Raw genomic sequence first — 26210 nt, 5'->3', positions numbered from 1 at the left:
GGGAGACTGGGTACAGGCAAGTGGTGGGGCTCCCTCCAGGCAGGGTCCAGGCGCCAGAGTCGCTGATTGGACCCGGAACCCGGAAGAGACACAACCTTGGAAGGATCCTAGGACCCAAACGTCTGTCCAGAGCCCAGCACACAGCATCTCGCTTGATACCCCCTGGCCCGGCTCTTCTGCCAAGTCTTTCCTCCCAGCCCAGGGCCATGGTCTCCTCACTCTCCTGATGTGGCCCCCTCCTCCTGCCCTTCCCCCTCTTTGTGAAAGAGGCTTGTTTTCTTTAGCAGGAAGTGGGCACCAGCCCGAAGCACATGGCTGCGATGGTGCCCGCAGGCCAGTGGAAGCCCCTCTCACTAAAAATGTCCACCTCTCCCCACAGAGCAGTGGTGGGCTGGAGCCGGCTCACACCAGCTCAGGAGAGCGGCTTTTGAAATTCTCAGGCATTTTGTAAATCAACTGTTAAAATGTTGATGGCTCAGAATCAGCCACGGTGGGAGGAGCATTTGCATCATGGAAATTGGCAAACGCCACAGACACCCCAGCTCAGCCCCCCAGCGCTCACTGCTAAGAGGGTGACACTTCCTCCAGAATAGAGGGTAGGATGCTGTCACCCAAAGCCAGATCACAGTGGCGCACGCAAAACACACAGAAATGGTACCCGAGGTCACATGAGTAAAAAGTTTGGTCTCCCAAACCCAGTTTAATTCCTTTGGACAATGCTGGTGGTGACGTTGAATAATTACTGTCTCCTTCATTATTGGAAACGATTTCTTGCAATTCTATTAATTTTGTGTGTATCCATTGTCTGCTGGCCCTTGGGGTCTGGGGGAGGGAGGAAGTACGGGATAGGGATTGAGGAGAAGATTACTCTGATTTGGGACCATGCATTGTGTCCGGAGACTCTACAGCCATTGGACATTCATGGCAGACTTTCATATAGTATCACTTATAGGTGGAATCTAAAAAAAGGATACAAAGGAGCTTATTTACAAAACAAACAGACTTAGGAAACAAATTGATGGTTACCAAAGGGGAAAGGTGGGGGGGTGGAATAAATTAGGAGGTTGGGATTAACATACACAACTACTATGTATAAAATAGATAAATCAACGAGGATCTACTGTATAGCACAGGGGACTCAATACTCTGTAACAACCTATAGGGGAGAAGAATCTGAAAAAGAATAGATATATGTATATGTATAACTGAATCACTTTGCTGTACACCTGAAACTAACACAACATTCTAAATCAACTATACTCCAATATAAAGTAAAAATTAAACAAAAACAAAAACAAAAACAGACTTTCAAGTTCTAGAATTTGGTTGGGGGACTCGGTCAAATGGACTAAAACACTAGAAACAAGGCTGGGTTGTCACCAGGTCTCGGCCACCAGGACAGAAAGACCCATTTGACAGAGCTCTCCCCTGCTGGTCTTGGCCACCCCTCCATGCAGCCCCCCAGGCTCACACGGCTGTTCACAGGTACCCCCGGGCTTCCTCTGTTCTGTAATGCACAAAGCCCTGCCCTTCAGAGCAACACAAGCTGCTTAGCTCAAGATAGGGACCTATTGGTTAAGGCATTTGTCTCCATAATAGCACGTGTACCCAGCAGGGGTTCCACCAGCCCACGTGTGTGGGTCCTGGGGAGCCCGGGTGACTTCACGTGTCATCACCTGGGGACTGGGCTTTCGGCATCTCTGGGAAGGGGATACATCAGTGGTTCTCAACTGGGGCGATTTTGCTCCCCGAGACACATTTGGCAATGTCCAGAGACGTTTCTGGTTATCATAATGGGGAGGAGGGGTGCTTCTGGCATCTTACTGGGTCCAGACCAAGGATGCTGCTGGATGCCCACAATGCACAGGACAGCCCCCACAAGAAGCAATTATCCCTCTCCAGTGTCAACAGTGCCGAGGTTGGGAAACCCTGGACCACATAAACGGAGCAGGTTTGCAGGTGAATCACTGTCACAGAGGTGACCGGGTGCCACTCCCTGCACAGGTCCTGGGCTTGTGGTGAACTTGGCACGTGGTCACCGTTGCACCCTTTGAAATAAGCAATGTCTACACAAACAAGTGACAGCAAACAGCAGAGCAAGGCAGAGCATGGCTAAGGGCATCGGGGTCCCTGGGGTGCAGAGGGAGGAGGCTGGGTGGGCTGGGGGTAGGGTTACGCTTGTAGTACTTTTAAATTTTGTACTTTCCCAGCTTGTACTTTTAAACTTTGTTTAAGGTGCTTTTTAAAGCAGATTTGAAAAATATTTTAGTTGAATTTATCTATTTTTCCTTTTATAGTTCCAGATTTCTGTGTCATGGTTACAAAGGCCTTCCCCCAACTCTGAGATACTTTTAAAAAGTTCTCACATGGTGTCTTCTAGTACTTTTACAATTTTACTTTTTACATTTAAACCTTTTATTTTTTTCTTGCAATGAGTGAGGAACGACTCCAACCTTCTCTTCCCCGGATGGCGACCCTATTGTCCAAACATCACTGACTTAATCATCTCCCCCCCACCCCACCCAGTCATTCCATTACCCAGTTTAACATACAGAAACACCTATATTTCAGGGCTGATTCTTGCCTTTCTATTTATACCTCTGATTGCTCTGCCTAAAATCCAGCACTTCTGCCACACTGTTTTAACTACAGTAGCTTTATAATGGGTTTAATATCTGTTGGGGTTACTTCCCCTCTTTATCCCAACACTCCCTTTTGGATTTTGTTAGTTATTCCTCCTGGAAGTTTGTTTTTCCTCATGAACTTCAGAATACACTCATTTCTCCCCCAAAAGTCATTTTCATGATTTGAATTTGATTGTGATCACCCTGTGGATGAATTTAGGAGATGGCATCCTTGTGATGTTGAGTCTTGCTTTCTATGGGGGAACATGGCGTGCCTTTCCAACCATTCCAGCCTTCTTCTGTGCCCCTCGGTGCTATGTTAAGTTCTCATGAGTCCTGTAAGTGTATTCCTAGGTGTTTCATGTTGTGCTGTTATGGCCATGCAAACGGGACATTCTCTGTGTCGTATCTCCTAAGGATGTGGCCCTAAACGAAAGCTATTGATGTTTGAACTTACCCATGAGCTCAGCCATGTTGCTGAATTCTCTTCCTGGGGTATGAGGATTTCAGTCCATTTCTTGGGGTTCCAGGCTTATGGTCCCAGCATCTGCAAGTACTGACAACTGGCTTTCGATGGGTGGCCAGAGGGTGCAGGGTCTCTGCACGTGGGTTGGAGGGATGCCTCTGTTCCCCACTTCCTCTGCCACGCTCCTTGGACTGATCTGGGGGTCTGATGGAGCGGGAGAAGCAGTTAGGGCTGTTTTGTAGGCCTTTGTGAGCCCCCGAGACTGGGTGACAAAAGGGACCTGGAGAGGATGAGACCCCCAGCCTGGCTCTGTGTAGGAGGTTCTGGGAGCGCGGGCTGTGACCCTAGGTGGGTGCCTTCCTCTAGACGGTAGGATGGCAAAGCCACTAGGGGCTCTTGAACTTGGGGGCTGAGAAGGGCAGTGTCCCACAGATCCCTTCCCCAGCACCAGTGCTCCCCAGAGGGCTCCCAGAAATAACTGGGGTGGGAAGAGGGGGTCAGCACAAATGTCCCCGCACCTTGTTCTTCCCCAAGGCCAGGGAGGGAGGACCTTTAGGTGACCCAGGTTCTGGCCTTTACTCCTCACAAGACCTGCCCACAGGGAGTTAGATTTTTATGTTAACTGTTTGAAAATAAGTACAGAAAAAGTCAGGAGGGGTCCTGTATGGATCTGGATGCTTTAAACAGGCTTGGTTGATGGTGACATTTATTATGGGCCTTGTGCTGAGCTGCATGTCCTGGCCAGTAACCAGTCCTTCAGAAGTATCCATTTTTGGTGTTTGTATCAATGTCTTTTATGCTCTGTAGTAGTCTTGGGGCTGCCTTGACAAAGTGCCACAGGCTGGGTGGCTCAAAAAATAGTTGTTTATTTTAGTCTTATACTCTGGAGGTTTGAAGTCCAAGATTGAGGTGTGGGCAGGGCTGGTCCCTCTGAGGCCTGTCTCCTGGGCATGTAGATGGCTTTCTTCTCCCTGTGTCCTCACATGATTGTCCCTCTGTATGTCTGTGTCCTAGTCTCCTCTTCTTATAAGGACTCCAGTCAACTTGGATTAGGGCCCACCCCAATGACCTCATTTTAGTTTCATCACCTCTTTAAAGACCCATCTCCAATAGAAGTCACATTCTGAAGTGCTGTGGGTTAGGACTTCAACTCATAAAATTTGGGGGGACATGACTCAACCCATAAAATTCACCAACATGACTCATACCTAAAGCATCTCAAATTTGGTGCTAAAATAAGACTTGCTTCAGTGGAAAATTATGATGGCTCTTTCTTCTCAGAGAAACTTAGCAGTGTTTGTAGGGATGGGTGGCCCCAGGTCTGTGGCTGAAGGCTTCTCTATCATAGGCATGAGCTCAGGCCCCTCAATTCCTTTGCAGCCCAGCCCAAGGCCAGCTCCTCCTCCCCCTTTCAGCCTCCTCTCATCTTCCAAAAGAGCCAAGTACTGGCCAGGAGAAGCCCCCATCACTGTGCCACAAAGTTATTAAACAACATTAACCTCCACCGTGTGGGAGGCAGCAAGCAAAACACGGTGGAGGGCTCCTTTCCAGGTTTGTGTTTTCAAGCTGACAGGTGAGGAAACCAGGGATAATGTGGGCGGGGTCGGAGGTGGGCGCCAGTGGGCACAGGACATCTATTTCCAGATGACGTCAGCAGGGCTCAGACTAGGCTTGTAAACACCCGAGGACTAGCAGAGCCAAAGCAAAGAGGAAAGAGGAGAGTGCTCAGAAATCTTTCTTTCTTTTTTTTTTTTTTTTTTGTGGTACACGGGCCTCTCACTGCTGTGGCCTCTCCCGTTGCGGAGCACAGGCTCCGGACGCGCAGGCTCAGCGGCCATGGCTCACGGGCCCAGCTGCTCCACGGCATGTGGGATCTTCCCGGACCGGGGCATGAACCCGCGTCCCCTGCATCGGTAGGCGGACTCTCAACCACTGCGCCACCAGGGAAGCCCTCTTTTCTTCTTTTTTGGTTCCTTATTAGTTCATAGAGTTGAAAACTTAACACCAAATAATGAAAAGCTTCCAAAGGCACCTCCATCCTTGCCCCTCCGCAGGACAGCTCTGTGCCCAAGGACGCCCCGCACAGTGAGGGTCATTCTGGAAGCCGAGAATGACAGAAGTGGGCTTTTCTATCTTTGCAGCAGAAGTGGGGGGCTAGTCAGAAGAATTAGAGAATATAAAGAAAACAGTGTTTCTTGCACACTTGACTTCAAGCTCCGAGATTCAAACCCATCTCGTCGTCCCGTGTAAACCCCCATCAGCAGCCCAGTGAAGAGGAGGTCGTTGTCTGCCCCCTTCATCACCCAGGGGCGTGAGACCCCGAAGCCTCCCCCCCTGAGAGGGTGAACCCGGACATCTTGTGGACCACCCCAAAGCAGTGACCACTATGTAAACCCCATTTGCTTGATTTGTGAAGTTTTTATCATCATCGTGATTAGGAAGGTCTGTGTGGCTCTGGGATATCCAGGAGAGAATGCAGAGTGATTGCCAGGTGGTGGTGTAGCACATCCAACCACGACTGCGCCCTCCCTCTGAGCACTTGGAGGACTTTTTCTTTTTCTTCAGCGCAGATGGGGTGAGAGGACACCGCTGGGGGCCCCCCCTCGACTGCCTGGACCAGCTTCTTCAAAGTCAGAGCACCGTTGCTACACCATCTCTGGATACTTCACTGTGCCTGGTGGGCTTGGGGGCTCTCTGGTTTTTCCTTCCTGTTAGTTAGGGCAGGACACACTGCCTCCATTTGCAAAGCTCCCCTCCCCCCTCCACTTGATCAAAGGGAGAAAAAGAGAAGCTGAATAAGACCTGCGCCAAGGGGGGATGTCACAAATCCTTACACCCTGGCCTCTGTATAAGCAGCTGGAAGTGCTTGGAAGGACTGGGGGTGGGGTGGGCTGAAGACTGAGTGGCCCCAGAGATGTGCACATCCTAATCCCTGGACCTGTGACTACGTTACATCACATGGCAAAGAGGACTTTGCAGGTGGGATTAAGTTATGGGTCTTGAGATGGGGAGATATTCCTAGATTATTGGGATTATTGGGTGGGTTCAATGTAATCCCAGGGGAATTTGCAAAAGGGAGACAGGAAGGTCAGAAGCAGAAGGCAATGTGACTGTACGCAGAGGAGCAGGGAGATCTGAAGAGGCACCACTGCTGCCTTTGAAGACAGAGGAAGGTGCTGTGAGCCAAGGAATGCAGGCGCCTCTAAAGCCTGGAGAAGCAGGAAAGCAGACTCTCCCCAGGGCCGCGGAAGGAAAGGAACCTGGTGGCCTATTTCAGAACTGCTGACCTGCAGGACTATACCAGAGTAAACACGTGTGTGTTTAAAAAGTTGTGTCTCTAATCAGTACTGTGCTGTTACTTGTTAAGCAGCAACAGGAAACTAATACCTGGTCTGTGGTCACCAAGCCTGTTTCCCGGTTTTGATCTGGTAGGTGGTTTTCTTGCACAATTTAATTCAGTATTCCACCTCTTTTGGCCTATGTGGACATAGCCAAAGAGTGATTGAAACAGAAAAAGAAAAAAACGATTGGGAACTTGATGAATAAAAACATATAAAGTAAAGTAGAATTTTCTGTGGGGTCAGTGTCATGGTTCCTCATCCCCCTCCAAGCCACATGGCCAACGCACATGGTACAAGGTGGCATCCCCACAGCTAAGCTCACAGGATGACGGTCCGCAGAGGGCAAACACTCTGGTATCTGAAAGTGCCTTTTGTGCTTCTACAAGTCACATTAGGGGAGACTATGACCTCTTCAAACTAACAGTATCTTACAGCCACTGTGAAGGGTTTCCCCTCTTCATCATTGTGAATTATGCAAACACAGAGGTGGTTCTTAGTTGCCCGGGATCCAGTCACTCCAGTTAAACGCTGAGTTTGAGCCATGAGTCAGCGTCTTCACGGGAGGGTTCACCAACTCCCATTTTCCTTCCTCTTTGTTTTCTTCGCAGAAGCACATACCCAGAGAAGGGACCTAGAACAGAGTTAAATCACTTATTATTATTTTATACCAGGTCCATGGATTTCAGACTTGTTCCAAAGCCAACAGACTTGGAGGCTGGCATGACGTACCCACGATGCCTTGAACGCAGCACTGACATCCAACACAGCAGCCCTCAGTGGGGACTCCCCACCCCTCCCATGGGCAGTGGGAAATGTCTGCAGACCTTACTCTTTGTCACAGCTGGGGGTGCTACGGCATCTCAGGAGTGGAGGCCAGGTATGCTGCTAAACATCCCACAATGCACAGGACAGTCCCCATAGCACAGCCTCGTCCCGCCCAAATGTCTACAATGTTGAGGCTGAGAACCCCTTCTGTCCCCCACACTGCTTCAAGAGTGCCTTCCATCCTCGAATTCAGCGTCACAAAAAGATACAGGTGTTGTGTTTTTAAACCCAAGATGAAAGGACAAAGCAAAACTTTAGACCTCAATTCCCTGTAAAATAAATGGTTTGGAGCAGATCTTTGTTTTTAAGGCTTTGTTTGTTTACATGTTCTGCTTTCCTTTTTTCCCCTCTCTTTTCAATGTCCGGAAATTCCTTGGTTAGAAGAAACGTGCAAAAATTCCAACCTGGGGGGCAGGATCCAAGTGGGGGCTGGCGTTGACTCAGGGACACTCTCTCCTTCTGTGTGTAGAGACTGGGGGCAGGGTTCGGGGATGAGTGTGATGGGGGTGGGCTCCTGAATGTCCGTTTTCAGCTGCCCCTGACTTTAAGGCCCATCTTGGTTGGTAAAGCCCTCGATGAATTTCTGGTATTAACTGGTAAGTCCAGCTAACTTGGGGATGGGGCGGGGTGGACTCCAAATCCTCAGTGTAAGAAAGTGGCGGGAGTTTGGAAGTTCAAAGCTGGCATCTCCAGAGGGGAGGCCAAGGGTCAGGGGAGTGGGTGGGAATTTGGCCACAAAGACTAATGGGATTTTGGAACCGTGTCAACATGCAATTGACATGCAATCTCAGTCAGCGTCTGGTGTGTGCAGCACTGCTGTCTGTGTGGATGACGAGGACCCCCAGGGGGCCCCGGGGTGGGAAGGGATGGAAGAATAGGAGCGGCCACGTCCGAGTACGCGGGGACGGGAGACATGGCGATGTCGGCAGGAGCCGGGCCCTGAGTAGATTTAGGGGGCAGGGATGGGGGCGGGGTCTGAGCCCTGAGTTTCCCGCCTCCATTCGCCTTGCCATCTGGATAAAAGCCACCTCTGCTTTGCCCGGTGATGCTCCACAGGTTGGTCCAAAGTACCCGTTTCCCTTCTCTACACATCCGTCACCGGCTTGCTTGTTCAGTATGTGTGTATACAGCCCCGGCCCGGCACCAGGCACCCCAGCAGCTTTGACCAGCTCGTGTGTCCCGAGGCTGGATGACTCCAAAGGCAAGAGGGCGGGGCTCCCTTCTGTCCGTCAGGTCCCCAGTCCCCAGCGCAAGTGAGCCCAGCAACCGCCCTTTCTCTTCTTATCCAAATGTCTCACCCCCCACTGGACCAAGTGCTCAACTACTGGAGTGACAAGGAATTATCATGTGACCTGATAATAAAAGTTCTCTGTCTTGGTTTTTATATTATGTTGGCAGCAAATGGCCACAGTTGCCATAATGATAAAGATGACAAACCTCCCCGTCAGCTCCCTGCCCAAGGCTGCCCTCCGCGTCAGAGCAGGCGGGCATGTTCTCAGGTGACAGGGGGGTCCCTGCTGCCCTGGGTTGTCAGGACTCTTGTCTTCGTCCTGAGAGGGGCGTGTGGTGATGCTGCATCGTCGGGCTGCCTGTTTCTGTGGCAGAAAGACAAACGACGGGGTGCGTACCTTCCTCACTAGCTGGGTGAAGACTGTGCAGTCCCGGGGCGGCAGCCCAAGGAGTGGGCGCGTGCAGGAGTCCAGCGCCGAGCCATGGCCCACGACCAGGATGACACCCACTGTGGGAGAAAGAACACCCCAAGGTCAGAGCAGGCACAGAGAACGCCTCTTATTAGACGGAGGCGGGGGGGCAAAGTTGTCAGGCGGAACAAGCTCGTGGTGCCCCGAGGCCTTGAGGGACCCCAGGGAGGAGGGAGGCGTGGTTGGTAAGAGCTGAATAACACTGGCAGTTGGCCTCTCGTTTGTGCAGAAGTTCTTCTGAGCCTGTCGCATCCTGTGCGGGGCTCGGGTGGCTGCACCTGCCTGCAAGCTTCAGGGATGGGATGGCACCGTGCACTGAGTGGCCTCGTCCAGGCCTTGTCTGTGAGCTTGAGAAAGATCAGCTGCTCAGTCCCAAAGGGGCCACGGATGACTCTCACTTTACAGAAAGACCTCCAGAGTCCAGGGCCGAGTGAGTCTCCTAAAGGTGACAGGCGCGGGCAAGGCTGGGAGTTAGACTCGCGGGTGAGCCAGGGAGGCCCCAAGGCTGGACCCAGCCCACTGCCTGAGGACGAAATCAGAACCCGAGCTTCCCTGGAAAGCTGAGAGTCACAGAGCGATCTATTCATTTGCCCCTAACGTGGCTATAAATTCTCCGGTGTGACACCCAGAGCCAAGCCCCCACCTGCTTCTCCTGTGTTATTTCTGAGTAATTTCACACTCATTTCTTTGGCCTCCAAGGTCATGGTGAGGTTGCCAGACATGCAGGTTTGACCCCTGGACTGTGCTCTCCAGCTGGGCCACCTGGACAGGGGCGCCTCCTAGACACTCTGAGCTTCCAAGTCACATGGTGTCAGTGGAGGTGATATTTCAGACCGCGCGGGACGGTGAGGACCTGACAGGTAAAGCCTGTGAAGGGCCACCAGTGCTGCAGGATTGGCAGGTGCGAGGTTTTTTTGTTTTTTGTTTTTTGTGGTACGCGGGCCTCTTACTGTTGCGGCCTCTCCCGCTGTGGAGCACAGGCTCCGGACGCGCAGGCTCAGCGGCCATGGCTCACGGGTCCAGCCGCTCTGCGGCATGTGGGATCTTCCCGGACCGGGGCACGAACCCATGTCCCCTGCAAAGGCAGGTGGACTCTCAACCACTGCGCCACCAGGGAAGCCCCAGGTGTGAGATTTTACCCTCCAGCCCCACTGGACTTTCCGCTGCTGTCCGCTGACCCACACGCCCCTCGTCTTCCTGGCCTGCTCACGCCCTCCACCTCCTCCTGACCCAGCCTTTGCCTTCCAAACCCTACGCATTCCACTGCTCAGGTGCTGCATCCTGGGTGCCTCAGCCAATTGCCACAGCCATGGGTGGATGGGTCTGCATCCCTGCAGCAGGCAGTGGCCACCTGTGTCACAGGCAGGGGTCAGTAGACCCCAGAGGTAACGAAGCAATGGTTCTGCATCTGCTTCCAGAAGCCCTCAGGACTGTAGGGAGATGCTTGGGAGGAAGGTCACCTGTGGACCCTGAATTTCAGCCTGGGTCAGGTGGGCACAGGTGGGCCAGGGCGGGGCCTGGGTGCAGGAAAGGCCCTCATTTCATTCTGTCCTCTGATGGCCTGTGGCAATAATTGTGAGCAACATGAGACTGATAATGAATCAAAGGCCACTAAGGTGTGGTTTCCAAAAGGACCTTCCCCAGGGTGTCCATCCGTCAAAACAGGTCACATAGATCGGTCTCGTGGCCAGGTGTGCATGTGGCGCTGGACACCCAAGGTTGAGGTCTCAGAGCACGTGCCCCACGGTGCACTGGGGACTCTGGCGGGAGGGCAGGGGCTCAGCTGTCCCCGAGGTCCTGGTCATCAGAGCTTTGGCCCCCTGAGCTCCTTTGGACGAGGGATGGAGAGAACGATGCTGGGGCAAGCGGGCCGTTGGTCCCTTATCGACTCCTTCTGAGCTCTTTTTCATGTTATTTAATATTTTCCTAATATTCCAGACATTTGCGCCTTTTCCTCCAACAATGTTCATACCCTTTGAGGGTAGAACGTGTGTCTTCTTTGCTTAGATTTTTCCCATGATGCTTTATTTGGTACCTGACACATTGTTGATGATCAATACGCACTTGTCAACTTAAATCTTATAGGATTCGGTTTTCAAGTTTTACAATGGACATTTTCACATATACCCCAAAAGCGGGTCTGATGAATCCCCGTGCTCCCATCAGGGAGCTCCAACGGTTGTTGACATTTTGCCCATCTTGTATCATCTGTCTGCTACCCTATGCCCTTTTCTGTGAAGTATTTTTATTTTATTTTTACTGAAGTACAGTTTATGTACAATATTATACTGTATAAGTTACAATATTATATAAGATGTACAATATAGTGATTCACAATTTTTAAAAGTTATACCCCATTTAGTTGCTATAAAATACTGGCTATGTTCCCTATGTTGTACAATATATCCTTGTAGCTTATTTTATACCTAATAGCTTGTACCTCTTAATCCCCTACCCCTATCTCGCCCCTCCCCGTTTCCTCTACCCACTGGTACTCCTCTTTTGTTTTCAATATCTGTGAGTCTGCCTCTTTTTTGTTATATTCACTAGTTTGTTGTATTTTTTAGATTCCACATATAAGTGTTTGTCTTTCTCTGTCTGACTAGTTTCACTTGGCATAACGCCCTTCAAGTCCATCCATGTTGCTGCAAATGTCAAAATTTCATTCTTTTTTATGGCTGAGTAATATTCCATTGTGTATAGGCACCACATCTTCTTAATCCATTCATTGGTTGATGGACACTTAGTGAAGCATATCCCAAACATCACGCCATTTCACAGGATATACCTCGGTTTGCATCTCCAAATGAGGACTTTTCATTCTTACACAACAACCATGCTATTATCACACCTCACAAAATTAGCATTCATATTTCTTAAATACTTCCATATTCAGATTCCAGATTTAAATTCCATGTTCAAATCTCTTTAGTGGTCTCAACCATCAACTTAAACAGATGCTTTGTCCGAACTGTCATTTAAACATGACCCAACATTGGGCTGTTCGGTCCTTAGTTTCTTTTGTTTCCTAGGAAGTGGGCGTGCGGGGGTCTGTGTTGACCCTTCTGTCCTGGGTCCCATCAGCTCTTGGTTCCGAAATCAGGGGCCCCAGGGCCTGGGTCGGGGGGCATGTGTCCATGCAGAGGCAGCGATGTAGCACTCCAGTGGCAGGGAAAGGGGGCAGGGGAGGTTGGGGCGTCCCTACGTTCAAAAATCAGTCATTTCCATCCCGGAGGTGAGAACGCAACCCCCAGGGCGGCTGGTACCCGAGGACGATGGGGGCACTTACCGTCCTGCGGGCGGGTGCTGACGATCTGTTCCATGCTCACCGCACACCTGTGCAAGTAATCCTCGTAGCGCTCGGCGGGCAGGAGGGAGGGAAGCGGGAAGGCGGGCCTGGCGGAGGGGGAGGGGAGCAGAAGGAAGGAGACGGCTCGCCTCTAGCCAGGGCTCGCGGTCCGCAGCGAGCCTCCAGATCTGTGCTCAAAACCAGCAAAGAGCTGGCGCTGGGCCTCCAGCGTGCCTACTCACGGAGCACCAGGCACACAGGCTTGTGATGGCGCAGCCAGCCACGGGCAGAGGGAGATGCAGGTTCTCTGGCTGACGAACTCTAGCCAGACTGACTGACTGACCCTCTTCTCAGCGGGCCTGACCTGTGGGCTTCACATCCAACCGTGTGGACTCCGTTTAGCCAGAATCGCCCACCTCCGTATCTGACCACTCTGGATATCCGAGCAAACTCGGCTTCCCCTCCAACCCCCGGAGGTGTCTGATTCCCTGGCCTGCCTGCAGCAAGGATCCTTTTAGGTTCCATTTAGCAAGAATCACCCTGTTCTCTTAAGAATCTCCCATCGCCCCACCCTACTCCTGGGAGGAAGAATCCCCACTTGGCCTTATATTCGGAGGGGAATCTGATCTTCCTCCCATTCTTCAACCCCCCACTGCAGTGGTCCCTCTTGAATAAAGCCTTCCTTATTATCTTTAACAAGTGTCGTGAGTAATTTTTCTTTAACAAGAACGAGAAAACCCCAGCAGCAGACAACGTGAGACGGCTCACCTATAATCCATGCTGACGTTGAAATTCGCCTCTTTCAGCTCTTCCAGGGTCATGAGGGTCGGGGTAGTTTTGCCAGCCTCCCATTTGGTCCATTCAAAGATTCCAGGCTCCACTCTTATCTTAATTTTCTTCTCCAGTTTGAGCTCTGGATTCAACAGAATACAAGTGTTTATCATCTTTGGTGTCTATTTTGGCTTTCTGTAAATAAGTCTCTTCCTAGGTCTAAATCAAACCTTTGGAAAAAAATCTGACTTTTTTTTTTTTTTTTTTTTTTGGCTTGCTGAATATTGTCCTGTGATTAGGCACAGACACACTATTTCTCAGACAAAAGCCACCAGGCAATTGGAGGGTATGAGAGGAGTGATGACCCTCTGTTCATCAGGAAGGGCCAGAGTCTCTTGGGATCTGGGAGGTGCCACTGGCAGCAGCCTCCCTGGTGCTCATCCTGGTCACCCGATGCAGCCCCATAGCACGCGGCACCCTGGCTCCTCCTTGGGTCAAGAAGGAGCCTGCACCTATGAGGACTTGGCTCGTCCAATGATCTGAGGAAAAGACGAGGGCAATCATGGAACTTGTTAGTCACACAGAAGCGCCATCCTGGTAACCATTTACCTCAGACTGAGCTGAAGCAGAGGGTGGATGGGAGTTACCTTCTGGAACATTCTATCTCTCACAACTTGCCCTTCCCTAGGATTTTTTTTAAATGAGAAAAACCCTCCACTTTCTATTGTAAATTTAAAAAACTGGAAATGGAAGTCATGAATTCAGTAAAATCTAACTGGTGAAGTTGTTTTGGACAAAACTTCATATAATCATATTTGCATCTAAGTATACTTCATCTGTTTTGCCAAAAATAGTACATATGTTTGCCACAGAAAAGCACATTCCATAAGCTGACATTTTTTTTATACCTTCGGTAAGAGACCTATAAACTAAGGCCACCTCTTTTTGAGTGGGGGAAAAACAAGACCTTAATATTTTTATTCGAAATGGAGAAAATGACATTAAATGGAAATGCTGGCAATAAAATCCATCCCCCAAATGTATTTCAGGCCCATGAAATGGGTTCCTTTGCAAAGTACATTTAGAAAAGAGAGTTAAGCCTGGTTGATGGGGCTCCTGGGCTCTCCCGCAGCCTGTGAGGGGCTCGTGTCCACAGGCAACAGGTGACACGAAGAAAGAGTTTGGAGAGGGATGGACTGGGAGTTTGAGATTAGCACATGCAAACTATTATATATAGGCTGGATAAACAACAAGGTCCTACTGTAGAGCACAGGGAACTACAATCAATATCCTGTGATAAATCATAATGGAAAAGAATATGAAAAAGAACATATATGCATATAACTGAGTCACTTTGCTGTACAGCAGAAATTAACACAACATTGTCATTCAACTATTCTTCAATAAAAAATAAATTGAAAAAAGAAAAATAATACTCTATAAAATAAAAGAAATAAAAAAATAAAGAGTCTGGAGAGTGTCCCAAATGGCGTTGGGCCCCCTTCCTGTTCTGCGGGTCACACTTTGGGAAATGGTCCATCTGGACATTCACCGACATGGTGGTAAGATAAAGCTTAGCATTCTGGAAAACAGGATGGTCATGTTTGAGGACATATGAGGAAGGCTGGGCATCCTGCTTTTCTGGATTAACACAGGATTTATGAATTTATGCTCTTTAAACTGACTTTCTCCTCCTCCTCATCTGCATATAGAGTAAAAGTCAATGAGAGATCATGTTAAAGACATTGACATGATCATTGTCAGAAAACATTTTGGGGAGCTTTTATTTTAAATGCAAGAGATCCACATAACAGAAGTCAGAGAAATTGGAACGGATATATTCATAATGAGGAAACATGAATGATAAGAAAAAGGGGATAAAGTCACGAAAAATGTGTTTGAAGCTCTCAGTTATATTCATTTATGGCCAAAAGAATATTCCTTATCTTTTTTTTCATATGTTGTGACCATGGCTGGGAGGCTGGGTGGGGAAAGGGAGCCTGAGAGCATCACTTAGGAAAGGGCCTGGCGACTTGGAGGAAGTCACCGTCAGAGACATCCACGTGCTGGCCTGGCTGGACACGGGCAATCTGCAGGTGTCACCCCCGCTCACCTGTGGGCTGCCAGCCTCAGATGGAAATTCAAGTGTTTTTTTAGGTTAGTGGAAAAGTATCAGCCTCTTGGATGGGTTAAAACAAAATAGGCTCAATTAAATGGCGGGTTTAAAGGCGGGTGGGGGGCACAGGAGAATCAGGGATGAGCCTGTCACCTTTTATCCTCTATCTGTGCGTGTTTCTTACTTTCTTCACATCTGATCGCTATAGTTATTGAATTAATTACACATATATTGATCCTAAGCTATCCGGGGATAAAATGACTTCATATCTATTTTGCTTTCTTCTGTCCTATTTATTAAGAGTTATCAAATGGAAACAGAGCAAACACGGTGGGGTCCTGGGCCCCTCCCGGGTTTGTTTAGCAGCTGACATTGTGCTTTAACCTGCCCTCGGCTCCATGGGTCCAGAGCCCAGAGCTGCAGGGAAGCAAAGCAATGAACGTGCAAATCTCCACAGCGGGAGAAACCATGGGCGTTTCTCGAGAAACCGTGCGGGGGAGTCCAGGGTCCCCTGTCACGCTCGGCTGAGAAATGACAAACAGAGGACGTCTGCAGGGCTGACGATGCACAGAGACGACCTCCGAGTTTTAAATGTGTGGAAAGTGGACGGTGATGAAATGGGTTTCTACCCTCACAACATAGCGAGTGGATCAAGAAGCAGCACGTTAATGAGAAGGTAGGAAAGGACTGGATTGGCCACGGGCCCACACGGGTCCTGTGCAAGGATCAGGTCCATCCCTGGGAGGGATTCCCAGCTGCACGGCAGAATAGGGAAGGCGCTTTGTCAGAGCTTCTTTGATCTACGTGGAGGAGATGCTGGGGAGGGGCTCGGGCTGGCGGACCCGCCATCATTTCAACAGCTCCTCCCGTGAAGGTCTGCTCGCTGCCCTCTTTCTGACACCGCTCCAGGCACGATGCCGTTATCTGCAGGGCGGCTTGTCCAGCAGTAGCCTCTTTGCTCTTTGTCACCCTCCTCCACTGATGTCCTTCCTCCCTGACCTTGATCTGGTAGGTCATTCCCAGCAGCTGCAACCCCGTCTAAGCTCAGTGCCATCCTCTTCTCTATCTCCACCCAGCCTTCCTTTCTCTGCAGCCTCCTGTCCCTCGTGTCTGATTCCACCCTCCAGCCACCTCCCAGGATTTCACTCCATGGAGCTCTTTTCTTGGTATCACTGGCCTCCCCCAGCCCCTAACTCCCTACCTTACACAGCTTAAAATCTCCACTCAATCTCCACGGCCCTCCCTCGTGCACCTCGCACCATTTCTTGCTTCATCATACTTACTTCTCAAACCAGTCCGTGGTTATAGCCCCAGGTCCTTCCGCTCCTCCTGGCCCACGCCTGGGGGTGGCCCCAGCCCAGCTGATGGGTCTCCGTGTAAGGCCGTGCCCATGACCTCAAGTGGCCTTTGTGCTGCCCAGTGGTCACCTTGCACTTCCCCATCCCTGTCCTGGCCCCCCTCCCCAGGAAGCATGTCCAACATCCAGTGCTCCCCTTTCTCATGCTCACTGGTGACCTGACTTCCTGTGTCTCTGAGAAAGCAGAGGCAAGCCCCCTCCCCCACATGGGCCCACCTGCTGCACCCGTGTCCACACGCTCTGCCCTCAGTCCCATCACTGTGGAGGACCGGCCGTGCGTGCATGGTGACCTAGGTCTTGTGTCCCCTTCCCCACACTGGGAGGGGCGGAACCAGGACCTCCAGGGCAGGCTGCCCATCTCTGGCAGGAACTTGTTTCTTCCTGTAGGTGGACACTCGCTCAGAAGGGTCTGCCACTGGCTTCCCATCACACAGCACCTTTTTTTTTTTTGTTTTTTGTTTTTTGTTTTTTGCGGTACGCGGGCCTCTCAGTGTTGTGGCCTCTCCTGTTGCGGAGCACAGGCTCCGGACGCACAGGCTCCGCGGCCATGGCTTACGGGCCCAGCCGCTCTGCGGCATGTGGGATCCTCCTGGACCGGGGCTCGAACCTGTGTCCCCTGCATCGGCAGGTGGACTCTCAACCACGGCGCCACCAGGGAAGCCCCACATAGCAGCTCCTGATGATGCTGAACAGCTCCCAGGAGCCGATTCCCTTGCCCAGGGAGTCCTGCATTTTGGACTTGAGAAGGGACCACAGCAGTTCTCAACCCTCTGGGAACACCCTCACCCCCAGCTTTGTAAAAAGCACATGGCAGAAGCAGGCCAAAGGCGAAGTACAGTCCTGACCTTCCAGAAGTGCTAACTGGCTCAGTGCCTCCTAACAGTTCTCGAGGGCCGGTTCACAACTGTCTTGTGACTTTGTGTGGCCATTCATGGTCACCCACACCAGTCTCACCTCTGCTCACTGTCCTCTCCCCCAGGAGAAGAGTCATGAGGTCAAGGCCACATGAGAAGCTAGCTACAGTTCTCACTGACCTTCCAGGATGTGTTTGGCTGTCTGCACACACCGGAGGGCTGGGGAGGTGAAGATGGAGGTGATCCTGATGCCACTGTCCAGCAGAGCTTCCCCTGGAAGACAGCAGGTGGAGAAGTGCCCTCTTCATAACTGTAGCTACCCATGGTGGCAACTCCAACAGGTGGCTTACTACCCGTGGCAGGCAGGGTCTTAAGTGGCCCCAAGAATCCCCACCACCACCCCGTATACACACCCTGTATAATCCCCTGGTGCGTGGGTGGAAGCTGTGAATAAGGTGAGCTAGCACCCCTGTGACCAGGTTATGTTATAAGGCAGAAGGGAGATTATCACAGGTGGGCCAGACCCATTCAGGTGAGCCCATTAAAAGCAGAGATTTCTCCAGCCAGGCATGGAAAAGAAGTCAGATAACATATACACACTACTATGTATAAAATAGACAACCAACAAGGTCCTTCTTCATAGCACAGGGAACTAGATTCAATATTTTGTAATAACCTATAAGGGAAAAGAATCTGATAAAGAACATCTATCTATCTATCTAACTAAAACTGAACCACTTTGCTGTACACCTGAAACTTATATGATATTTTAAATCAACTACACTTTAATAAAATTTTTTTTAAAAAACAAAGGTACAGGGATTTGACATGCAATAAATTCTCTATTGTTGGCTTCCAAGATGGAGGGGGCCATGTTGCAAGGAACGTGGGTGGGCTCCAGGAATCCAGCAGGCCCTGTGCTGGCACCAGGCAAGGAAGTGAGGAGTTCAGTCCTACAACCACAAGGAACTGAATTCTCCCACCAGCCCAACGAATGTGGAACTGCTTCCAGGAGGCTCCAGGTGGGAAGTCAGCCCAGCCAGCAGCTTGATATCAGAGTTCAGACCCTGAACAGAGAACTCAGCCATGCTGTGTTTGTGTTTCTGACCCACAGAACTGTGAGCATCAAGTGGGTGCTGTTTCAAGTTCATGGTCATCTGCAGTAATGGAAATTCAAGCCCCATGGGGCTCATGGAAAGACAAGCCTGTAAATCACATTTCTTCTTGCAAAATTAGAGGACCTGGTCTTTGGGAAAGAAGGAGATCTCTTCAGTACAAAATCTGCACGGTACCAACACCAGTGAGGTTTCCGTGGATGTTGTGATGGGCTGATTTCTGTTCCCTAAATTCATATGTTGGAGTCCTAACCCCATGCCTCACATTGTGACCTTCTTTGAATGTAGGGTCTTTACAGAGGTGACCAAGTTAAGACAAGCAAATTATGAGGCCTGGTGCCCTTATATAAAGGGGAGATCTGACCTCAAAGGGCACGTAGCAAGGACTCAATACACGTGAGTGATAATCACTGCTACAACCATTGTTACTATTCCTACTAGAATGATCCTCAAACATACCTGCCATTCTGGACTGGAAAATTCCACAGGACGATAAAGGTGGATCGTTTTCAAAGTCTTTGATACCGCGGCTCCGTCTGGGCAGACTGCGAGGGAAGTTCAGGTCTGGCCGGTAGTATTTCCCTAAAGCATAAATAAGTATCAGATGCTCAGTTCCACTGAGTTAGTGCATATTTGTCCCACTAAACTCTTAAGATCAAGACCCACATTTGAAGCACGGTAATTATTTACACTGTGGTCAACTGTGTTTTTTCTTGAGCATGCTCTGTGATGTGGATTCAATTCCAGGAGGAAGTCCTACTCTCACCACCCATTCCCTCAAACACAGAAAACGTATGTTTCAGCCATAGGAACCATGAGACCTTCTTTGTCCTCTCAAACCGCCCCCCCGAAGAGTCATTCATACAATTTTCCTGATTCAGAACCGAGACTGATTTAGCTTAACTCGATAAGAATCTCAAATTGGTATTAATTAATTAGATGAAACTCAACCCGTCCCCATAGCTTGAAGATGTCCCGTTGCCTACGGGACAGAATACAGATGGCGGGAGAGCATCCTGCATTGTGTATTATTAGTCAGCTGCTTGAGGCAGGACTGGACATCAGGGGGCTCCACTGGGACTCCTCCCCTCCCCCACCCATTCAGAGGCTCAGAGCACCTTGGTTCACTTTGAGTTTGACCTTGGGCTCAAAGATTGGACGATCTGGTGCAAATCCTGGCACCACCAGTTACTAGCTGTGTGTGTAGAGGCAACTGACTAATCTCCCTTATCAATAAAAATCGGGAAACAAGAGTTGTCTGAACGAATCAGCAAGATAATGCTTGGAGCCCGGAGCCTGGCTCAGAGGTAGTGGCCAACAGGGTCAGGTCTGATCTCATCCTCAGATTATCCAATTATCCCTGCGGATAAATGGATAATCACGCCACACCACACCAAGCCCTCTCATCCTCCCAAGCGGCCCCCAAACCTCCTGGCTACAACAGATTCTAGCAGCCAACCTGCCTCTCCTGAGACCTGCCATACGTCACATGGCTGGCCTGTCACTTGCTCCTGAACACGCCACCCCAGCCTCCCAGCAGTTCACCAAGGGGAGGCAGGCGGTGGCTATTTGCATGCCTTGTGTTTTTAGGTTCCATGCAAGATTTTTCTGGAAGCTGCCTCCCTGGAATTTCCACTGGCAGAGACTTTGTTTTAACCGTAAGCTTTACAGACCTTTATTAAATGCCAGTGTTAGGTGTGCCCGCAGGGAAAGCTGGTATTTGTTTTTCATTCAAAGCGAAGGTCCGTCACTTGTGTCATATTCTCAAGGGCATCTGTCATCCCCAAATGTGAAACTACTCCATTGAGGTCTTTTGCCCTCACTGATGCTTTATCTGTGATCATTTTGGGAGGAAGAGGGCAGAGCTCAGAAGAAGCCGAGGACCTGGGGGGTGGTTGGGTTCTGACGGGAGTACAGTCTGAGCCAATAGGGGTGCCCTGGGCCAGCGCCGCTGGGAAGTGAGGGGCCATAGAGGGTGTGGGTCCTTCGTCCAGAAGTGAGCAGAAACCAGGAGGGACGCCGGAATGCAAGGGGAGGCCAACAGTGTCCCCAAATACCCGTCATTGTAATTAATCAAACACTGCAACTTGCAGAATTCAGACCAAGTAGACTGTCACAATGCGCTTTACCAGGGCTTCCCTACCTGGTAAAAAGATCCATCAGCAGTTTCCTCTAAGCTGGGAATTTCCAGTGCCTTTAAAATATTTTCCCTTATAAGTGACTTGATCTTTTGTGTAGATGACCAAATCTTTTCCCTCTTTTTATGAAGTCCAGTCACTCTTTTTGACGTTGGTTGTTTGGTCTAGTTCTCACACCACCACCACCACCATCATATACATATTGACATGTGTGCCATTTCAGTCTGTAGTTTTAGTAATTGTTTTATTGCAAGAAGTGTCTTATAATTCTTTGTTTGAATGTCAATGCATCTTCAGAGCCACCTATTTCTTCCTTGAGCCTTTGTGCCTCTACTTGGTCTTGTTTTGTAGAGACACACGTTGCATTAGTTCTATGGGTTCTTGGAGATAGGTGTAGTCATGATGCCATTTGCTCAGGAATTTTCTTCTGCATTCAGGTCATCTGCCAATGCTTCCCCTATTCACTTCCCCCTCTCTTGGCCTGTTGGGCTCCTGGAGGGATCCCCAAGGGTTCAGCAAGTCCAGCCACTGTGAATGGATTTTATCACTAGGTTCATTCAATACTTTCATTTATATAATTATCCATGGCTCAGAAATAGTGGCACTCTGGATTTTCCATTAGGGGGTGTGTGTGATACAATTGTGGATCAGTACAGAGACTGTGGGTCTTTTGTATTTACAAGCCCTGTTCTCAGTTCTTGGCATCCAGAGAGGTGAAGTTGGGGTAAGCACCCAATACATTAAAAAATATGCCCTTCAGTTGAGTATAGCATGGCCAAACATTGTAGGGAAGCGACCACCGCAGGGAAGATGATCTCAGAAAGATGCAGCTGTGAGATTGCAATTTGGGGTATGTGCCAGCAGCTGAGGGTCAGTGACTGTAGTCACAGTGACTTGCTCTCAAGGCAGTGCCGTACCCACTAACCAAATGCCATGTGTGTGCTGCCAGGACACACAGGGCTGTCCATGCAGACTTGCTTACTATTGAAAACCATTCCTCCATCTTCCCCAAAGCGTTTGAGGTAAGATACTTACAGATGCATACACGCTCACATGCACACATGTAATGCCTGTGGAGAGAGATGGAGCGTGTGTCCATCCCACATGAACAGTCTATGCATGGTCATTCTGAAGAATGGTGCCCCAGGGGCTCTGGCTAAGAAAACTGAGACGTGATCTCATCTGTTAGCTCCGTCTAATTCCTGCATCTGGATTCTGCCAGGACTGCACCTACCGTCGGGAGTGGAACACTGCTGCAGCCAGGACTTCCCGAAGATCTGGTCCACTCTCTCCCCATGGCGCACCACCAGGACGCTTTTCCTCACTATGGTGGCCTGGAATGGTGGAAAGAAAGGCGCGTGAGAGTTAACACCCACCGTATGAGACTTGTTCCAGCAGCTTCTCTCCCTCATCCAGTGGTGGCCTGGACACCACGTCTCTTCCTTCCTTGCTCAGTAGCTACAGCCCGTTTTACCAGGACCATTATGATGAGAAGGGGCTAGGAATTGCAGGTGATCTCTAATTTCTTGCAACTTTTAACTTTCTGGGCACTATAGCACACACAGGAAATGAAAGGAAAGTAGAATGAATGACCCACATCATGGCACATCAACTGTCTACTTTCTGTCTCTTCCAAGTCCTTATCCCTTGTCTTGGTCCCTTCAGGCTGCTGTAATAAAATACCCTGGGTGGCTTATAAACAACAGAAATTTGTGTCTCACGGTTCCGGGGACTGGAAGTCTCAGGGTGCCAGAGATCAGGCGCCAGCACAGTTAGGTGAGGGCCCTCTTTTGGGCTAACATCTCACTGTGTCCTCACACAGTGGAGGGTAAGGGAGCTCTCTGGGGTCTTTTCCATAAGGTCACTAGCCCCTTTCATGAGAGCTCCACCTGCATGACCTAAGCCCCACCTCCAAACACCATCACATTGATCAACAAGATTTCAACATAGGAATTTGGTGGGGGACACAAATATTCACCCTTCCATAGTGACTTCTTAAGAAATGATCTGAATCTATCTAAATATCATTATATATACATTTATTACTTTATAATATGATATGTAATTGTAATTCAGTTATATAACTATAATCCTTATAATATACTATATTATAATATAATATCTATCATAATGTACTATAATATATTATCTATTATGATATTATAGATTACATAATATATATTATATATAAGAGATGTATGTATATACTATGTAGATATGTACAATTCTTCCTCAACGTAGGATGGGGTTACATCCTAATAAACCCATCATAAATTGAAAATATCTTAAGTAAAAAATGCATTTAATATCATTTGATATCTGCCCAACATCAGAGAGAGGATTGGACCACATGTCACTAGTCTGGGAAAATTCAAAATTCAAGTATTCAAAATTCTACTGAATGCATATTGCTTTGCACCATCGTAAAGTCAAACAACTGTAAGTCGAACCATTGTAAGTTGGGGACCATCTGCGTGTGTGTATATCTATATCTATATCTATAAAATCTATCTATTATCTACTATCTATTTATCAATCATCTATCTATCTATCTATCTAATCTATCTATCATTTAACCGTCCATCCATCCATCCTAGTCTCCTCTGTTGCTGGCACTCGTTTTCTTCTGAGGGGGCCTCTGGGAGCACCCCAGTGTTGGTGTGTTATATGTGGTTCTCTGCTTAAATGTGGTTCACCCTGTTCTCCAGGGTGCCAGGGCGTGTGTTCAGCTCTGGGCACCCAGGGGAGAAGCCCTGCCTCTACCCTTCTTTCTCCTTTCTTGCTGGTCCTTCTTTCCCATAGCTGGCGTTCTTCTGTTTGCCTGAGTGCTAGGGGAAAACAGCACTTTATTTTACTTTATTTATTTTGGGGAGAGAAAGGCATCGACTGGAGGTTAGCAGGGTCCAGCCGTGGAAAAAGAAGAGCTCTCTGGAGCTTTCCCCCTTTGCTTTGGGCAGGGGCTCGGATGGCCTTTGGGCCTCACAACTGCAGGGCGCTTGTCCACCTTTGCTCTTGGGGAGGTCAGTGCTTCGGTGAATTAACCCAAGGGCTGCATTCCAGGCCGTGGCGTGGGGGGTCTTTGAGGAGGGGGCCTCTATGTGCGGGGTGGCTGGGGGGTTCCTCAGGGGAGCTGAGGCTGGCCCTTCTCCTCGCTGTGCTATGTCGGAGGGAGAGGTTGACCTCGAGAGGAAGCCTGAGCACATTTTCTGCAAAAAAGACGGAGAGGATGAGGGAGAGCTGAGATGGCCAGAGCAGTGGGTGACCTGCAGAGGCTGAGGGCGGAGCCGACGTGGAGCCACCAGGACAGCTGTGTGGGGCACAGGCCTCCCTCGGGAGCCCCAGAGATGACACAGAACCTCTCGAGGGAGGCGCTGAGGCTGGGCCGGGACCCTGAAGGCGCTCGCCTCCCAGCCCCGGGGGCAGGGGCGGTGTTGCCCAGCGCCAGGCCCAGACCTTTCGCGGGACTCGACTCTGGAGCAGGATGGGAAATTCCGCATCAGTGCAGGCCCGCTGCCTCTGGGGACTCGTGCCGTCAGCGTCCGGGGGCACGCGTGCCAGATGCTGGGACACAAGGTGTCGTCCACAGGTGCCCCACTTAGGAGGCCTCAGATCTCACTGGGGCCTCTGGACCAACGTGGAAAGATGAGTCACAGATGGCAGAGGACGAGGGGCAAAGCTGACAGTGCCTGCCACAGGAGGTGGGCTGGGGGGGCTCCAGGGAAGACATGGGACTTGGTCATGCCTGGAGCCAAGGTCACCAGGGATGGACGGGCAAAGATCACTGGGGATGGTCAGGCCAAGTTCATCAGGGACGGTCAGAAGGGGGAGGGCATCCAGACAGGAGACAGCTGCAGCCAGAGGTCTGCTTTGCCCTGACCCCTCCTTTTCCTCAGATGGACCCTTTCTTTCCCTCCCCATCTCTGGCCTCTGCAGGTGGGCTTCGGGGTGAAAATGAGAGAGCTGATATTTTTGTATCTGCTATTTTTTTTCTTTCGGCTGCTCTGCGCAGCTTGCGGGATCTTAGTTCCCCGACCAGGGATCGAACTCTTGCCCCCTGCATTGGAAGTGTGGAGTCTTAACCACTGGACCGCCAGGGAAGTCCCTGTATCTTTGCTATTGAGTGAGGTGAGGAAGAGGTGACGAGATGTGGCCCTTCTCAGTATGAACTCCCATCACCAGACCCAGAATCACACTCTGGTTTCCCCCAAATCCTGGAGAGGAAAATGTAGGTATTTTTCACAGGTAGACACCCTGAGAAACACAGCGTTCATTTGAAACGTAGCCAGTGCTACTGACCACGCCCTTGGGATTGATTCTGCCAACAGGGGTGGGGCCTCGAGGGTCTGCACCTCTGGCTGCTCCCCCAGCACTTCTTCAACTTCATCAAGAAGGAGGAGGGGCCCAGCAGAGTCCCCGCATGTTGGAAAGTGGTTGGGAATTGCTGAGGAGGGCAGACACCAGAAAGTAGGGTCTCGGGCAAACTGCACCTGCCTCACAAGCGCTCTTGGGTCCGGCACCATGGGCAGCCCCAGCCAGACCCTCCCAACCCCTCATGGGGCCCACCCACCCCGGGGGGATGCGGAATCTCCAGCTGCTTGACGCACAGTGCTCTTCCCAGTGGACCTGACTACGTTCTGACGGGGGCATGAAATGTGGCGTTTGTGAGCCGATGGGACGGTCAAAGTCTCCATATGTAGTTTCTCAGGGCCTTGGGGCCGAGTCTTCAACATGGGCACATGGTCAAGGTGAAGTGAATACTGTGGTGGAGGGCGCCGATGTTTGGTTCAGGATGCAAACACTGACCTCCGGCAGCTCCAAGGGGAAGGTCGTCTTGCTGTCTTACACTTTTAAAAAAATTATTTATTTGGTTGCACTGGGTCTTAGTTGCAGCAGGTGGGCTTCTTAGTTGTGGCACGTGGGCTCCTTAGTTGTGGCATGCAAGTGGGATCTAGTTCCCTGACCGAGGATCGAACCTGAGCCCCCTGCATTTGGAGCACGGAGTCCCAGCCACTGTGCCGCCAGGGAAGTCCTGTTGCTGTCTTACATTTTGAAGTATGGCTGTGGGATTGCCTGCACTGACACCAGGACCCCTTTTCTATTCCATTTCCCCTGCCGAGGACGGATCTTCCGAGTAGGTCACAGGACACATACGTGCTGCCAACCTGGACCTGCTCACTGATGGTCTCAAAGCACCATCACTACCTTGGGCTGAGGTTTTGGATTGGGGGCATTTTCTTCCCTGGAAGAGCACGGAGGAGTTGAACTTTGAAATGCAGAGCTTTGCATCAGGAATATTATGAGAAAGTGAAAGGTCCGTGGGGAATGGAATGGACTAAGCCCTGGGTCCACACAACAGCAGGGCTGCATCAGATCTTTTGACAGAAGGCGCTGGATGCCTTTCCTGGGACTGCTGCAACAAAGCGCCAGCTGCGGGGCCTGAAAACAAAGGAAGCTCATTCTCTTCCAGTTCTGAAGGCCGGAAGTCCAGCATCAAGGTGTCACAGGTCCAGCCCCCTCAGAGGCTCTAGGGGAGGCTCCCGGTGGCCCCGGCATCCTTGACGTGTGGCCGTGTGGCTCCAGTCTCTGCCCCGAGGTCACGGGGCTTCTCCCTGAG

The 26210-nt window shown here is 50.3% G+C and overlaps 1 protein-coding gene across 2 annotated transcripts in view; it reads right to left on the bottom strand.

The window, feature by feature from the left end:
• Positions 1-6924: 6924 nt before the first annotated feature.
• Positions 6925-26210, bottom strand: part of UBASH3A (ubiquitin associated and SH3 domain containing A) — a gene marked incomplete at both ends in the record, with an annotated part of 40795 nt that continues 21509 nt past the window's right edge. Inside the window, 7 exons of one of the 2 annotated variants that reach the window (XM_079704308.1) lie at positions 6925-7062; positions 8885-8994; positions 12246-12352; positions 13014-13158; positions 17524-17616; positions 18918-19040; positions 21831-21930. In XM_079704308.1, the coding sequence (XP_079560434.1) occupies positions 6925-7062; positions 8885-8994; positions 12246-12352; positions 13014-13158; positions 17524-17616; positions 18918-19040; positions 21831-21930 (816 nt within the window). The remainder of the gene's footprint in view (positions 7063-8884; positions 8995-12245; positions 12353-13013; positions 13159-17523; positions 17617-18917; positions 19041-21830; positions 21931-26210) is intronic. The other variant, XM_079704309.1, reaches the window with a different exon arrangement.

This window comes from Hyperoodon ampullatus, assembly GCF_949752795.1.
Source record: "Hyperoodon ampullatus genome assembly, chromosome: 5".
Lineage (NCBI taxonomy): Eukaryota > Metazoa > Chordata > Mammalia > Artiodactyla > Ziphiidae > Hyperoodon > Hyperoodon ampullatus.
The sequence above is the reverse complement of the archived record's forward strand: the minus strand, read 5'-3'. Positions and strand labels throughout refer to the sequence as shown.